Below are 16,347 nucleotides of genomic sequence, written 5' to 3' on the forward strand. Positions count from 1 at the left end.
GATATTATTTCTATTTTCTATTTGTGTTGCATTTTCTATTTTTCCATATACAGTGACTGTACACACAGATACATTCAATTCTCTGAAAATCAAAACATGTTTAAGAGGCCTTTTACCTCATTTATTGTACCTGACAGTCAGACATTCAGTCAATGGTTTTTTTAGAATAGCTCTAGCAATGAAATGCAAACATGATCACCAATATCTTACAGGTGCAGTTTCATTTTCTTTCTTGTCAAACAGGTAATTCAAGTAAATGATTATGGAAACATTGTCTGTAACATAACCCCACAGGAGATAAAGTATAAGACAGCCTATCCCACAATGATGAATGAAAAACATTGTCAAAAATAAACAAAAGTGTTGCTTAAGGGTACAACACAGAAAATGCAATAGCAGGCAGATTCACTGTACCTGGGAAAAACCATACCAGCTGCTTTAAGGTGAGAAGATGTTGAGCATGTAATATCAACAAAACAGCAGATGGTTTTGTGTGAAACTCACACAAATATTTGTGTGAATGTCTTTGTCTTGCTCACATATTGAAACTATGGACAGAAATACATTTTAAATGTGTATGCTAATCACGATGTTGCACTTCTTAAGCTTTATGTACAAAAAAAAAAAAAAACACAAGTACATATAATGATAAAACAAATATTGTATTGCAGTGCAAAGAAAATATTTTGGAACTCTTCATGCCATTCATGACATCTCAGTAATAACAGCATTTTTCTCATGATATAGACATGAAAAATAATTATGCTATTGTCAATTTCCTGTAATATAAATTATTGCACAATCTAAAAAGGAATAAATATTATCTTAATGTTCTTATTTTAGCTGAATAATTAAAGTAAATATGGAGGAATTATAAAAAATAGCAATAGGTATTAAAATAATTTGGAGGACATTTTAACAAAAGATTCTCAGACATTACAAAGTTTGTTATGAGATTTTCGTCTGAAATGTTATTTAATGGGAAGTCAGCCTCCCATTCATCCAGAGTAAATTCCCCCCGATGCAGCACTCATCTCCTGATCATTACAGAGAAAAGCACTGGTTGCCCACGCGGGACTCTCTGGCGTTTCAAAGCACTGCACGTGCTCGAGATCCAGAACACTTCACTCAGAGTCCGGTGAGCCGGTTCTGTGAAAGGCGTCAGTAACCCGGAGCAAACGGAGGAGGGGTCAGGTACTCCTCCGGCACGCTGTCTGTTGATACAGCCGGGGCAGCAGCGTTGGGTACAGGGCTGGTGTTGGTCTCAGTGGCCAGTCTTTCCCCTGGGACCTCCTGGTACACGTGCTCACTGACAGGCTCCTTTCCCACGCTGCCCTCCGGAGCTGTGAAGGAAAGCTCCGCCTCCGTGAGCTCAGCGTAAACGTGCTCCTCTGGGGCTCCGCCCTTCGCCTGGGACCTTCTCTTTAGCTGCGTCAAGATAGCAACGACTGATTTCGCACCCGCGCTTCTCTGCTGGTTGGGAGTGGGAGACCTGCAGTTGAGGCCGGGCTGCGCTTCACTGCACGCCGGCCCGGGTGTCGAGAGCTGCTGGGGACCACCGTTGGACTGCTCATTTCTCTTTAGAAGGAAGTTTCTGGAAGGTAATTCTGGAGCCTGCTCCAGCGGGACACTGTTGACGGAGTGCAGTTTCTTTCTGGGCAGTGGAACTGGTTTGACACTGTTTGTCTGTAACATATTAGAGCCACTTTAGCTGAATATATTGGATTATAAACACCATAACAGTGCTCCTGTAAAATTTGAAAACATTTTGATTTGACCTGCAATTATAAAAGTAAATGTCCAAGTCTCAGTGCTCTATTACTATATCTCACAATAATTTGCTGCATTATTCCAACAAACTGGGAAAACAAAATAATTACAAATTGGGAGGACTTGGTAACTCACTATGGTTGCACTATTGAGCAATCAAATACCAAATACACATATGTACACAAGCACATACGTAAATGAATGTCTTACTGTGTCTGGGCTCTGCAAAGTCAGGTTGGCTACTTCAGCATCCAGATAGGGGTACAGTCCTGGAGGGTTAAATTTGGTGGGAACAGCAGTGTTTGCAACACTCTGAGATGAGTGTCCACAGACTGACCTAGAAAGAAGCTGTAGGGGGCTTGGTGGCATGTTAGGGGATGGCTGTAGCTGACCAGTATTGCTATTGTGATGAGCGTTGGATGAAAATGCACCAGGTTTGGGATTCAGAGGTTTCCTCTGGGGAAACAGTAACTCTGCATAATCAGTCTGGTCTTTGGAGACCTGGGAAACGAGAAGAACACAGAAAATCATTTGGTGGTTTCATACAGCCCGGTAATTATCCACAATAGATATACACCGATCAGCCACAACATTAAAACCACTTGCATTTTTTTGCTTTTTTCTGATTTAATATTTTATTTTCTCTGTTGTAATCAAACAAAGGGTCCAAGGTATTAAATGAGCCTCAAACCACTGTGCTGCTGCCAGATATGCAGTAGATGCTACAAGCATATTTTTTCCATTGAGTTCAACAGGAAAATTAATCAGGAGAAGCAATTATTTTAGTATCTACTGATTATCTGGCAGCAGCATGATGGTTTGAGGCTCATTTGATACCTTGGACCTTTGATGACTTAAAGCCATTTAGCCAACAAATTTGTTCCATACTGTATCAGCATAATTTACAGCTGAATCTAGTCCCACACCCCAATTCCCATAGAGATCCATTCAAATGCAAAGAGGTTTTGTATCGCTTGTAGGACAACCTGACAATAAGATATCCAGACTCTGGATGTTGATAGGTCACAGACATCAGGAAGTCATGGCATGTAAAGAATATGTAACCAAATACAAAACATGACTCTTTTATTTGACATTATGTTAATTTGTCTAAAACACTGAAATGGGGGACTACGTATAAAAAGTGCTGTAATTACTACATGGCGAAACCAAAATGTATAAGAATACCCTTTAATAAAAGCTCTGAGTCTGTACTTTGACCACATGTGAATTGTTTGATTACAAACAGAGAAAATAAAATATTAAATCAGAAAAAAACAGAAAAATGCAGGTGGTTTTAACGTTGTGGCTGATCGGTGTATATATCACCAGTGGACTATGCAGGAAGGAGCCACACACTTGCTCTTCAGTCCCGTGTTGGTGTGAGGACAACATCATACCTGTCCACAGGCAACAGTCAGCAGCTCATTGAATGGCAGAATTGGCACACGCCGGTGGAAGGCTACCAAGTCCTCCAATGACCTGTGATTGATGTTCTCCCCTACAATGATGTACTGGCCATTCTTTAGCAGATCAATCATGAAGTGGCGGCAACGATCCTCAGCTCTACGAGAGAGAAAGTCAGACAGTGAGAGAAAAGGAGAGGGTAAAGGAAAGAGTGAAAAATCAGTAAGAAAAGGCATGTAATTCAGAGACATGAAACTGACACCGGTGACTTTTGTAAGCGCAGTGCTGTTTACATGTTACAGTTCACCAACTGACCTTCTTGTTTGCTTTGTGACTCACCGATATGACAGGGTGAAGCCCATTCTGCTCTCACTGAGACGAATCAGGAAGTAGCCTGCAGGTTTGGACAGTAGCATTTCCTCTGCAGCCCTAAAAATGTACAGGTCTTATGGGTAACCACAAATGACGAATGACATAGGAATAAATGAGAATTCTTTGAGGTATTTAGCCCTGATGCGAATTTATCATTGCCTTGCAGGGTAGCTAGTAAGCAACATTAACAGAGATTTCTTTAAACAAACACTGTCAATCCAAATGGAACTCCTAAGACAGCAGAAAGAGGCAAAGGGAGTTGATGCAGCACTTATCAGAAGAAACTTATATGTTACTTGAGAATGTTTTCAAGTAACCCGTACACAAAGTGCATTCATGTTGTATATGGCAGTGAAATCCCTACAACTCCTACTTCCTGCTTATAATGCCATGGAACCAATCGGGAATGACTCCGTTCCTGATGACACAGCCAAGCTGGAACTGGGAGAACCAGGCCAAGGCAGCATCATGCTTCTCCTGCAGATCAGTGCCCTCCATGGCCCCTAGGATCTGTCCAAATCAAACACACAGAACCACATCAGAACCAGCCTCAGCAGCCTCTGCATCTGACTGACTGGGAAACCATGGGTTGGATCATCCTTATACTGAGAGGTTCAGTTTTCAGCAAAGTCTCTGTGCAAATAATATTTGGCATAATAATTATTGATATCTTGGTTAATTATTTTTGTTATGTAGACACGTTTGCTGGTGATGTGGACCATAAATCACTTCACCTTTTTATATTTGGGGAAATGACTGACTTCCTATTTAGAGACTCAAAGGCCTGAAATATTATTCCACTGGAACTTGAATGTGTGGAATTACCTTTATTCACCATTATGCAATAGCTCAAATTTATAGGTGATATTTCCTGGCTATATAGCTTTGGTAAAAACAGGCATGGAACCTGGAAATAAAGCTGAACATTGAATTTCAAAATGAATACGCAAATCTCAAGTTTGTAGATATACTGTAGATAAATGTAGACAGACTTCAAATGATTCAAAAAAAGATGAGATTCAATTAGTTTTGATGACAATCAAAATGAAACCAACAAATTTCTGATGAATTGATATTTTACAAGATGAATAAGCATATGCAGGCAGAAAAAAATAAATGTAATTTTAGACTTTGGTTAATTTGTTTACAAATTTTTCACTGTTACACATACAAAATCTGTATAAAACAGCCTTAGCTTCCTTTGATAATGATTCTTAAGATGTGTTAAAGGTTGAATAAAACATTGATAAAAAATGTTTAAAATCTTTGAATTGGTCTTAAACATGATACACATGGTATATTATGGTCTCATGCATTTGGCCATGAATCAATAGGCTCCTAATTGGTGAAAGTGTGGAGACCTGACCACTAAAACTAACCTCCAGGAAGATAAAGAAGAATTCAAAGACAAACCAAATGGTAACATGCCAAACCTGTACTGTTTTATCAGGTTTAAGATTTTTTTTTATTTTTAAATTTAACACATGTTCAACAACCTATTTAGGAACCAATCTTCCATTTGATATATATATATATATATTAATATATATATATATATATATATATATATATATACATACATATATATATATATATATATATATATATTATACATACATATATATATATATAATTGTTTGCAATATAGTTCAATATAGCACAATATAAGCTTCGGACATTTATTGTTCATGGCATGTAGTTATATCTGGCATAATGTGGTTGAAGAGGGTAAATATTTCCTCCAAAAAATCTCCAAATTAAGAAAAAATAACAGCTTGTTAAAATTGCAGTTGTGATTGGAACGCAAACCAGCATACACACGGGCCCCAAAGACCGAGTTTGAGAACCACTGTATTACAACATTGTTCAAAAAGTACATGAAATGCAAATAATACATTTTAACACTGGTTTAATTTAAATATTCAAATCATTGGTCGTAAGGGACATACAATAGGCCATAGCCTATGAAAAAAAAACCATTAAACAACATGCCTAAAACGGAGGCAAAATAAGATGGCACAACTACCGTAGACAGCCCCTATCAATTAAAAATGTATATACCATGTGGTGCTTTACTGTGCTCGATAAACCACAAAGACCTACCCATTCTATTGAAGGCTAGCCTACACTGTAAAAGAAAACTGAAAACACGTCAATTATGTATCATGCCCATACTTTCTCAGCCAATAGTCTTTCTCGCAAAACATAGGGAAAATTTTGTAGTCTTCTGTTTAATGAACGTCGCAGGTGTTCATTAAATGTTAATGTTCATTTTATGTTAATGAACTTAATCCAGTAATTATCTTACGAATTATATCCCACCATGCAAAGTATGGATTCCGACCTACTCTGGCATACACAGGTTTAAAAAAGAAAGACAAAGGAAGCACCCGTATTTGTCTATCTTAGAATTTGTTGAAGAAACTAGCAGTTATTTGTCAGAAATATGTTCAGCGTCGTTATAGTGGACTTACCGGACAGCACCAGGCGTTATGGAAGTTCCGTGTAGGCACCTTTTCAAGAGCACTTTTCTATAAAACACCTGACAACGAAAGGGGGAGGGAATAACCACATTTACTCGCCAGGATAGCATTTGATTGATATTTTAAATGACCAGTATGCTTCCGGTTTCACCTGTATTTCCTGATTCGCGGTGGTTTTGCGTTCACGAAAGGTCATGAAAAGATTAGACATGTTGTTTCGTTTTCTATGAAATATCATAAATAAATAATGACTTGGTAGCTGGATTGTTGGAAGTGCTATTTAGATAAGAAATTGTCTGCCTGGAAATCGCCCTTTCACCTGCACCATTAAAATAATTCACGCTTTATATGATATTATTTAACATTAGAACTCGTCAAATATTATATAATTGATGTTATTCCTGAATATGCGGTGGATTGATCTTACTGAAAGGTTAAAATTTGTCTTGTGGTGTTACCATTAAGTTTAAATTCATTTCAATTAAGTACAATATACATACGTGAAAATACCCCATATTTCCACGAAGAAACTCTTTTTGTTCTTTTTAATTTTATTTATAAAATCGATGGATGCCGTTTTGGAAATTTGGCTTTGTCTACTTGGTTATCTGACTGCCAAATATGAAGAGATACTTGGTGTCTTGAGCAAGCCCCTTTCATAAAAAACACTTTTGCTATAAATATCAGAAATTATTATACCACCTAACATACTGCAGACAGCTGGCAGTTGAGCACTAATCTGAATATTTGCTCAGAAGTCTCTTGCACTGTACAGGAGCTTTGCTCCAGGCTGTGTCATGGTTTAACCAACAAAAACGGTCTGAAAATGCATAGTTAGATTTTTTTTAGATCAAATATATGTGCAGCTACCTGAAGACTACTTAAGTCATTTGTTGAGGTTTGTTCATAATGAAAAAGCTTATATGAGAAACTACAGCTGCTGTTGAGAAATAAATGCTCACCTCATTTTAAAAGAATCTTTTTTAATAAATCATCAAATTACACATATCTACAAATCTGTAGATCAATTCAGTAAGATTTTTAGAAAGTACAGTACAATCAAAGTAGTTCTTTTTCCCCTCTTCTTTAGTTTCTATTATGTACAATTACTGTCAAAATGCAATTCAACCCCACATCCCCACCCCCACCCCATTTAACTCAAAGTCAACAACAAAATCAAAGTTCCGCTCACTAACAAGAGAATGCTAATGATATGCATTTTTTTTTTTTTTAAGTGGAATAATCCAAATAAATGCAAAAGCAACTTTGTGAACAAAATAACTAAATGAAGGGAACCTTGCAGGCAGAACCTTTTCAACCTATGTTGGGGACATGCTTTCAGAGATATTGATGATTTTGAAACCCACAAACACCAGGTTTACACATCTTTAATCACTGTTTCAAGGTCTGTCAAAGTAATACTTGCTGTTGCTCTGGTCTACCACATAGATCTTTGACAGACAAATGCCTGAATGAAAGAGAACACTCACACAATATGAACAGAACCAATGGTTTCATTTTTCCTAATACAGCTAGACCGAACATTAGTGGGGAGACTGGGCAGGAAAAGTACATTTTTGTTCTTTAATTCAAAGAAATTGGTTTACAGAGATATTTGCTGACAGCGCTGCCAAATTCAACATTAAAAACAAAAAAGAAATTATATACACTAAAAAGCACAGGGAAGACAGAAAGGTGCACATAGAGGAATGTTTTTTTTTTCCTTAATGAAATCTTTGCACTTTGCAAAAAAAAAAAAAAAAAGGTTATGTTCTCATTTATATATGTACAAAAATGCAGATGTCCACAACTGCTTCATGATGCATAGTTCCAAAATCAAGTATCTGGTGGAATTAAGACAAGTGTATTGCTGCGGGTTATAGTAATAAGGAAGAGGAAACAGGACAAACCCAGAGATTAGACTGCACGCCATGCCTTGCAACAAATAGTGCAAGTTCTTCCTGCAGTTCCTCTTTCTAGCATTACCACTCATAAATACAACTCACCATCATTATAGAAGTCGCTAATGGAAACACATGCAAGAACAAAATTGGGTTTTGTGAAAGGAAGCACATACAAAAGGGACCCCTTCAACACCCAATCCCTTCTGGAACATACTTTTGTTTGCGGAAAAAGTGCATCGCAATGGCAGGCATTAACAAGGGCACTTTAACATTTCAAAGCACAATTGTATATTGCTCATTAAAATATGGTGCCAGTTTTCTCCACAACAGTACTTATTTGATCTGATTTGCAGTCACGAATGCTGGCTTGCTGTTCTCTACTTAAGCCACGTGTACCCTGTAACTGACAACAAAGAATATTCATTCAACTGCCTGCGATATCCAAACTGGAACCAAATTCTTTCAAATCATAAGTAGATACACGATACTGGTTTACTATGATTCCTGATTATGCTGAAAAGTCTTCTCTTAGTTTGACCTGTGCCACTACATTGCCTCCTATAGATTAAAGGTTCTGACTCACAAAATCTTGAAGGCCAATACAAACTTTGGAATAAGCCTTTCTTGATTTCAAAACAGGAGAATGTAGAGAAAACAAGTCAGCTCTTTTTTCAAATGGGAAACACTGAGAACATCCACAAGCAAATGCCCAAGAGAGACGACTGGCACTCATGTACAGAAATATACTTAATACTGGCAAGTGAATACCAAAATTAACTAATTCAAATAAGTCTCTGGGTTGCCTATGAGATGGTATCTGGCATATATATGTTCTGTTTCACATGTTAAGAGTTTTGGAATCCAAAAAAGTTGTGCACATAAGAGTTCAATTTTTAATACCACTAGGCCAAATTTGAACACAGAACATTCTATGGAGCTTAATATCACAATCGAGTATCATAAAAATAAAACTAATCCATGTGAAGAATTTGTGAATTCCTAATTTTACATGCCCACCATTTTACTGTATCAATTAAGATTCATGCAAATATGTATGCACTTTTGACTGAGAAATGGAATAATGCATTGGGCTTTAATAACCAAATGTCTTTTGTTACAGTAGCAACCTCATGATAATAAATCCTGCATACTTTCAATGAGGAAACAAGACAATACCAATTCATCACCTTATGATCGGACACCCCGCAATAAACGGCCAATCCTGACGCAAGACTGGCCTCATTCTCGGCCACAGCCGAAGCAATCAGAAACTCAGCAGCACCAAGAAAAGAAGACACACAGAGGCATCATAATACAGCAACAAGACAAGAGCACGAGGCAAAATAAGACTAGAGTAAACCAGGACCAGGGCTGAAAAGCAGCCAAATACATATTGAAGATCATTTTTTTATCATTTCTTAAAAATATACTCTTACTGGTGCTTTGGGTTTTCTATGGGTGGTACATTTTCATATCCGCATTTTTGGATTCACAAGCCATGAAACCTCCGACTGCCACGAATAAGGCTCAACCTCAGTTTCCGTGGTCATACATCTGAGCTAGAGGCAAGCACTGCTGATGTCATTAAAGAAGAAAGACATCGTAAATGGCGAAAGAAAACTCGAAAATAAAAAATATCACCAAGTTAGTCGGGATGCCACCTGTAAATGGCCAGAAGCATCCTGTTATTTTCCACATGCTCAATTACTCCACAGTACATGGATAAATTGGTGACATACTGTGAAGTTACCAATTGGCACCAACTACAAGAAACAGACAGGGGCTGAAGTGCTGTTAAGATCGGAGGGAATTTGGGGGAAACTGTACATTCAAGATACTAAGAAAGAAACGATGTTATAATGTTAGGGAGGAAATGTACCATGAATTGCTCATCAAAATAAACAGCCACTCGGCTGCATTCTGGAATGTTGAGAATACTTACTGCTGAATATTAAACACTTATGCACAAACAAGCTAAAGCAGGGAAAGTCTGAACATTTTCTGTGTCTGGCTTACAGCGATAAATCCGCCACTTGTGTGGGTTTAATAAGTGACAGACAGAAGAAAGCCACAAAGTGTTGAGTAACAATAGCTAAGCTCGGAACAAACAAGGAATTTCAGAATATGCCATTTTAAGCATGACGGCTCAAAAATATATGAATGGAAAAGAGCAACCTGAAAAGTGGCACAATATTTTCAAATTACCACCGATCTCAGGGGCAAATCTGCAATAAACTACTGAATCACCATAGAGAATGTGAACTTCATATCCAAAATAGACACTAATTTTCAAGTATGTAGGGTCATAACTTTAAAGGTTCTAAAAGAGATGGGGGGGACTTGATATTAAGGCATTAAGCTAATCAACCCTTGAAAATCATGCATTAAGTGTGGCAACTGCAAATGAAAAAGAAAATCAGTCATAGGATGATTGTCAAGGAATGCAATCAAATAAAATAAAATAATTGGTTTAGAAAACAGAATACCTTTAGTAACTTGGAATAAATACTAACCTGAAAATTTAATGAACTATAAGTAAGTACTGAGAAGTCTAAGGTGAGACTCCGGGAACACCAGCCCAACCTGAATGTTTCCCAACCCCATGAAAACAGATCCAGACTCCACCTACAGAACAACAACCAAAAAGACAGGGTGCAAGCACCAAAGCTCGACAAAATACTGCTTAGATTAGACAACAGTCTTCAACTGTTTTAAGTGAGTACTTTCAAAGTTTTTAAGACCCATTTAAGACAAAAACTTGAGTAAGGCCTGACATATCCAACAGTGCATCCAGGTCAAACTCCACCTTGGAACTTAATAGGCCAAATGTTCTGCACTGTGTCATTATCAAATATGAAACTGTAATGAGGAGACGAGAAAGGCTGGTGTGAATTCACAAGGTTGGGAAGCGTTAGTTAAAACGTAGCAGTTTTAAAAGAACCAAATAACGTAAGCAAAAGGTTTATTCAGGATTCGCCTGCCTTCTCCTCCAACCCACTACAGCCCCAAAACTGACCATCCAAGAACTTAACCTGGCAAAGTCGCATCACCTGCTCAGAGACTGAGGAGATGGTGGCTGTGGTTACCGTGGTGGTGGGGGTGGGGTGTTGTTTGTCCGCCATTGCACAGAGAGGCAGAGCAAATGAAATGGAGAGAGGGGAAATTACAGAAAGCAAGAGAGAGAGAGAGAGAGAGAGAGAGAGAGGAGGAGAGCAAGGGCTCTGAGGAAGCACAGTCTAGTTATGTCCAGCCGCAGGGCGGACAGTAAGGCCACGGGTCCTCACAGCAGGACACAGCGGAAGAAACTGCTCTTCTTCTGCTGCTCTGTGGTGATCTTCACCCCCTGACTGCTGCCTTGGGGGCTGTTGCCCTCCTGCAAAAGACACAACCAGGTTACACATTTCAAATGGCCTCTCTTTCCCCAGAGTGGAAGGTAACACTTGATGACACAACCAGGTTACACATCAAAAAGCCTCTTTTCCCCCCAGAGTGGATGGTAACACTCGATGACAAATGCTCTTACCAATTTCTTGTCCATTTTCGCTTTGATGTCTCTGGCAAGTGTCATGAAGGCCTATGGGGGGGGAAGACATTGAGGCAACAGCAGACGGAAAAGAGCAGCACATCAGCCAAAGACACACAACAACCCTTTCACTGACTGATGAACAGTTGAACCCGACAGCTACACAAAACGGAAATATTTCAGTAATTATGGGTCGCACAACACCGACCGTCACTCTGCAATGTTGCTACCCACTGGCAGCTGGGAAAACTAATTCCACAGACGTTTAGCAGAAAGGGTACACTCACGTTCTCCACGTTGATGTTGGCCTTGGCACTGGTCTCCATAAACTTGATGCCATACTCCAACGCCAACTGGGAACAGGGGAAATGAAAGTTACAGAAACTCAGCTGATCCTAACAAAGCAAATCTACTCACCACTACGTGGCCTTGGACTACAATGTATTACAATACGTTTGTAAGATGGTTTCCCAATCTCTGCGTTATGGCTAGCTTACCACTGGATTTAGACATGTCCAGTCAAGCACTGGCAACAAGCATTCAGAGAACTCACAAATTCTGTAGTGACACACTCCATAACCAAGATTGTCCAGCACTGTGAATCCACATCAATATTTTTCCCAAATAAAGACAATAAAGCCAGTGTAATAGCATGCAATATCTTTACTTGTATTGTGATGAGTGAAAAAATTTCCTTGACAAAAACAGGATAACACAATATGCAGACCCTGAATTCAGGCAGATCTGCACTGCTGGAACTGTCCAGCATGCACTACCCCTTGCACCTTTAACACCCCTCTCACACAACACTCCAGTGACCTCACTGGAAACATATTTCACATGATCTCATTCTACCTCACCAGAACAAATTATACGTCATGGGTGAGCATAGCAACTGCAGTTACAGCACAGACGTGTATAGCGCAGAAGTGTCCCAAGATTTATGAAGGTCATAATGAGTCATAAAGCACACTGTCAAGAGGTAAAAGACAGACTATATAAAACCATGACACGTATTTAAAGACCCTGTGCAATGAAAATTAAAATCATTATTTTTTAAATTGTAAATCCTAATTTTAAAAAAAATATACGTTACAAAAGGAACCAAAGAAAACCAATAATTTGAAATCAAAGGCACGATTTACTGAGATCTTTAGCACGTGCGAAACCTGTTAGCAAACGCAAAACCAATAACATGGCCAAAGATTGGTCATGGTATTTGTTCTGCACAAATGATTGGTTGTCTCATTAATTTTGCTTATGCTAAAAGGTTTCGCATGTGCTAAAGGTCTTAGTAAATCAGGCCCCAAGATCATGTTATTCCCCCAGGGCTGTCCTTGAAAGAAACATAACAATGGGGCCCATGTGCCACTCCCAAAAGGCCCTGTTGGCCTTTGTTGGTAGGTGGGCGTGGGGTTGCGGGACTCTAAATAAGGTGATGGGACAGCACACTTTTCTGGAGCTTACCTTCTCCCCCCTGTCTTTGGACACTTGCCGCTTGTCGTTAACGTCGCACTTGTTGCCCAGAATCATCTTCTCCACATCAGCTGATGCATGCTGCATGTGCGGAGAGGGAACACGTTACAAAAGAGTGAGACATAAATAACCTGTGCTGAAACTTCTGCTGACATAACGGAAAACAACATTGATGCACGGTTCTGAGATACAAATAATTCTATTTCATTCACAGACATAAAAAATACAATGAAAGATATATATATATAATTTTTTAATGTGCAGCTTGGCAAACCAAATCCTGAACCATACCTCCTCTATATTCCTAATCCAGTTCTTGATGTTGTCAAAGGACTTCTCGTTGGTGATATCATAGACTAACATGATGCCCTGCAACACAATCAAAGATCAACAACATAAATAAATAACTGAAACCTTCATTGCTCCATCACAAACTGAGTATATAGCAAGTAGGTTACCTTTTTTAAAGTTTCATTCACACTAGAAATATTTAAATATGAAATAATGCAAGTTTAACCTAGCAATAGAGCAATGCAGGGCTGGAGGAAAAATCCTACTTCACAGCCCCCCCTCCGCCCCCCAAAAAACCTAAACAGCATATACAGCATTGGGTAAGGCCGACTAGTTTGGCATTTGAAATTCAACCTTACATTTTTTAGTTGCAATTTTTGCAAAACTTTGATTTAAAAATAGATAAGCTTCATGCAACTTTATGTCTTGTAATTCTGAAAAATGGTCATTCACACAATAAAATTCAAAGCCTGCTGTGGCAAATTAGGTGAGAAACTGGCAGTACTGCAGTTTTTGCTGACGTGGCATTTTCAAGAAACTGCACGAGAGAAAGCTGAATTTTACTGAGAGAAAGCTCACACAGCACTTTTCCTTGCCAAATAACAGGGGAACCATTCTCTGAGATGGGGAGGGATACCTTATCAAGCACTGGGGCCTTCCTCACTCTCAACAGGCTATGAAATGGTCAGGATGAGCTTGACAGACTTGTGCACGGGAGCTTATCGCAGATGCAAACTGGATGTTGTGTGGCAGATGCAGTGCATGCATACCACCAACAGGTGTGTACAGAACTGCAAATCCCTTCACAACAATGCAGGGAGGGACCCGCACTGGCTTGGAATTCAAGCCACAGTTCGGGTTTAAAAGGGCAAGGAGAGAAACAATGTTGCTGCTCTCTGCAGAACTCGATTAAGGACAATGGCGTGCCAACGTAGCTCGGGGTGGAAGCGTGAGCGTCTCGAGGCGACCCACCATGGCTCCCCGGTAGTACGCCGTTGTGATTGTTCGGAATCGCTCCTGGCCAGCTGTGTCCCTGAAACACACAAACACACCGTTTTAATGAGCCGCCATTGAGACAATCGCTAGGCTGAAGCTCCGAGTACATCGCCAAGGGCTATTTGCGGTTAAGGCCACTTTATGCCATTTCGAAATTCAGGTTTGCATCACACCAATATCTGTCCTAATGAAAACAGCTGGAATAGGCATATACAGTACAGATGCTCAGCACACTGGATTTTGGGATTTGGGTGACTTACCATATCTGTAGCTTAATCTTCTTTCCATCTAGTTCTATTGTTCTAATTTTAAAGTCAATACCTAGGATGCAAGAAGAGATAATGACAAAGATCAGCCTAAGTGGGAGGATATCAAGACAATAGAAATGACTCATCTGGAGCAGACACCTTGTGTGCATGCAGGCCTCAGGTGTAAGATATTTTAAGCTACAGCCACAAGGGGCACACTTCCACATACAAGAAAGAGTTTTTTTTTTTTTTTTTTTACATGGGTATTACTGGATACAATAATTAATATCACTGTTGTCAAGGTATGAAAACCTTCCAAATAGAACTCCTCATACCTTGACCTGTAATATAAGAACTGAAAATGCACTCCTACAATTATGTTTCCCATTGAGGAGAGCATTGATGCACGTGAAAGTAATGGAGGTAATCCTGTCCAATCGAAATCACTCACACTGTGACATTACACCCACCCCACCCCCACCCCCACCACCACCACCAATTAACAACGAATAAATACTGCAACAAAGCATCACTTCCTAGAGACAGGAAACCTTTTTTTGGCTACTCACTCACACCTGTCAAGAGTTTTGGTTTTGGGAGTAATGTACCAACACTGGCCTAAAATAAGGGTATAATATATTTAGGCCTCTAAGTATTGGATAAAAGTGTTTACCAAATCAGTGTAATGTAAAGTATTGGCTAATCACTAATTATCTAATCATTATAAATCAGTTTAAGGTTGCTACTAATTGATCTTAGGTGGCCGTGTAGAGTAGGTTAGGGAAGTGGACTTGGCACTGCTATTGTACTCTTGAGCAAGGAGCTTAACCTGAACTGCTTCTGTATTTAATCCAGCTGTATAAATGAACACTACGTTAAAATTAGAGCTTTGTACATCACTTTGTATAAGGGCATCTTTAAAAAATAGAAAATAGCCTTTACTTCAGAACATTGAGGATTCCCATTCGAATGTTAATTATAGTTAACATTAGATAACGTGTGACAACTAAGCATTTAACAAGACTAGTCCATCTTGTCTGAATTTTAGTTGGCTACGTATTTTGCCTGGTAGCTCACATAGATTTCACCAGTGTACAGTTTTAGACTTGTGGAACTTGCTGTCGGCTTTAGTTTCAGAATAGCGTCAGCTATACGTCAGCTAGTCGGCTACCTAGCTAGTAGCAGACGTAGCATTAAAGCTAAACCTTCGTGCTGTGCTCCCTTTGAACAGCTACGCCAGTTATCTAGCTACAGTACTATATACGAAGCTTTGATCTGGGTTAGCAATAAATACAGCAGTCAGCTAGCTAACTATCAAGCACGATACCGACCCGTTCAACATTTCCCTTATCGCTAACTACCCCTGCCCCGGCCCATATCAAACAGTCTTACCTACCTACCTCGCAGCAAACCAACATTTAGTTAATGCACTGTGCAATTTAGCTTACGAATTCATAACACATACGATATTTCCAGAACTTGTCTAATGTTACGGTGCTAACCATAGTTAGCTAGACTAGTTATTGTAGACTAATACAGTCCCACACCCGGGTTCTAATAGCTGAACAGGAGATGTTTGGGCGCAGAGAGCTTCCACCCCTTCGAACAAGACTTGCTTGTACTCTGGCTAAACAAGCATCACATACCTATAGTGGAGATGAATGTGGAGTTAAAGGCATCTTCTGAGAATCTGAACAGCACACAAGTCTTTCCGACTCCAGAGTCCCCGATTAATAGTAGTTTAAACAAGTAATCGTAAGTCTTCGCCATATTACTCGCTATTGCGGAAATCCCGCCCGGTGTTAGCGAAGAACTTGCGTGGTAGCAAAAGAGACTGGCGGAGCGATAAGATTAACAAAACTGAAGTCTAATTGGAC

The 16,347-nt window shown here is 39.3% G+C and overlaps 2 protein-coding genes across 2 annotated transcripts; both read right to left on the bottom strand.

Moving 5' to 3' along the window:
* Positions 1 to 95: 95 nt before the first annotated feature.
* Positions 96 to 6,171, bottom strand: hsh2d (hematopoietic SH2 domain containing). Its single transcript, XM_064331613.1, has 6 exons — positions 6,024 to 6,171; positions 3,923 to 4,059; positions 3,517 to 3,606; positions 3,171 to 3,336; positions 1,981 to 2,271; positions 96 to 1,686 (listed from the first exon to the last, which is right to left on the bottom strand). Exons 2-6 carry the CDS (start codon positions 4,045 to 4,047, stop codon positions 1,162 to 1,164), a joined length of 1,197 nt encoding a protein of 398 aa, XP_064187683.1. The 5' UTR covers positions 4,048 to 4,059; positions 6,024 to 6,171; the 3' UTR covers positions 96 to 1,161.
* An 827-nt stretch (positions 6,172 to 6,998) lies between these two features.
* LOC135252942 (ras-related protein Rab-8A) lies at positions 6,999 to 16,253 on the bottom strand. Its single transcript, XM_064331618.1, has 8 exons — positions 16,117 to 16,253; positions 14,483 to 14,543; positions 14,199 to 14,259; positions 13,227 to 13,304; positions 12,927 to 13,016; positions 11,747 to 11,812; positions 11,460 to 11,510; positions 6,999 to 11,309 (listed from the first exon to the last, which is right to left on the bottom strand). Exons 1-8 carry the CDS (start codon positions 16,238 to 16,240, stop codon positions 11,217 to 11,219), a joined length of 624 nt encoding a protein of 207 aa, XP_064187688.1. The 5' UTR covers positions 16,241 to 16,253; the 3' UTR covers positions 6,999 to 11,216.
* Positions 16,254 to 16,347: the final 94 nt, after the last annotated feature.

The sequence above is a fragment of the Anguilla rostrata genome, chromosome 4, assembly GCF_018555375.3.
Source record: "Anguilla rostrata isolate EN2019 chromosome 4, ASM1855537v3, whole genome shotgun sequence".
Taxonomy (NCBI): Eukaryota; Metazoa; Chordata; class Actinopteri; order Anguilliformes; family Anguillidae; genus Anguilla; species Anguilla rostrata.

What these genes read in the sequence shown, in the direction of transcription:
- hsh2d (XM_064331613.1), bottom strand. Translation starts at nt 4,047, where the DNA reads ATGGAGGGCACTGATCTGCAGGAGAAGCATGATGCTGCCTTGGCCTGG. An exon ending in GGCTTCACCCTGTCATATCG is followed by an intron (nt 3,337 to 3,516) that starts GTGAGTCACAAA and finishes TCTCTCTCGTAG; the next exon opens with AGCTGAGGATCGTTGCCGCC. An exon ending in TGACTGTTGCCTGTGGACAG is followed by an intron (nt 2,272 to 3,170) that starts GTATGATGTTGT and finishes CTCGTTTCCCAG; the next exon opens with GTCTCCAAAGACCAGACTGA.
- LOC135252942 (XM_064331618.1), bottom strand. Translation starts at nt 16,240, where the DNA reads ATGGCGAAGACTTACGATTACTTGTTTAAACTACTATTAATCGGGGAC. An exon ending in CGTACTACCGGGGAGCCATG is followed by an intron (nt 13,305 to 14,198) that starts GTGGGTCGCCTC and finishes ATTGTGTTGCAG; the next exon opens with GGCATCATGTTAGTCTATGA. An exon ending in CGAAAATGGACAAGAAATTG is followed by an intron (nt 11,310 to 11,459) that starts GTAAGAGCATTT and finishes TGTCTTTTGCAG; the next exon opens with GAGGGCAACAGCCCCCAAGG.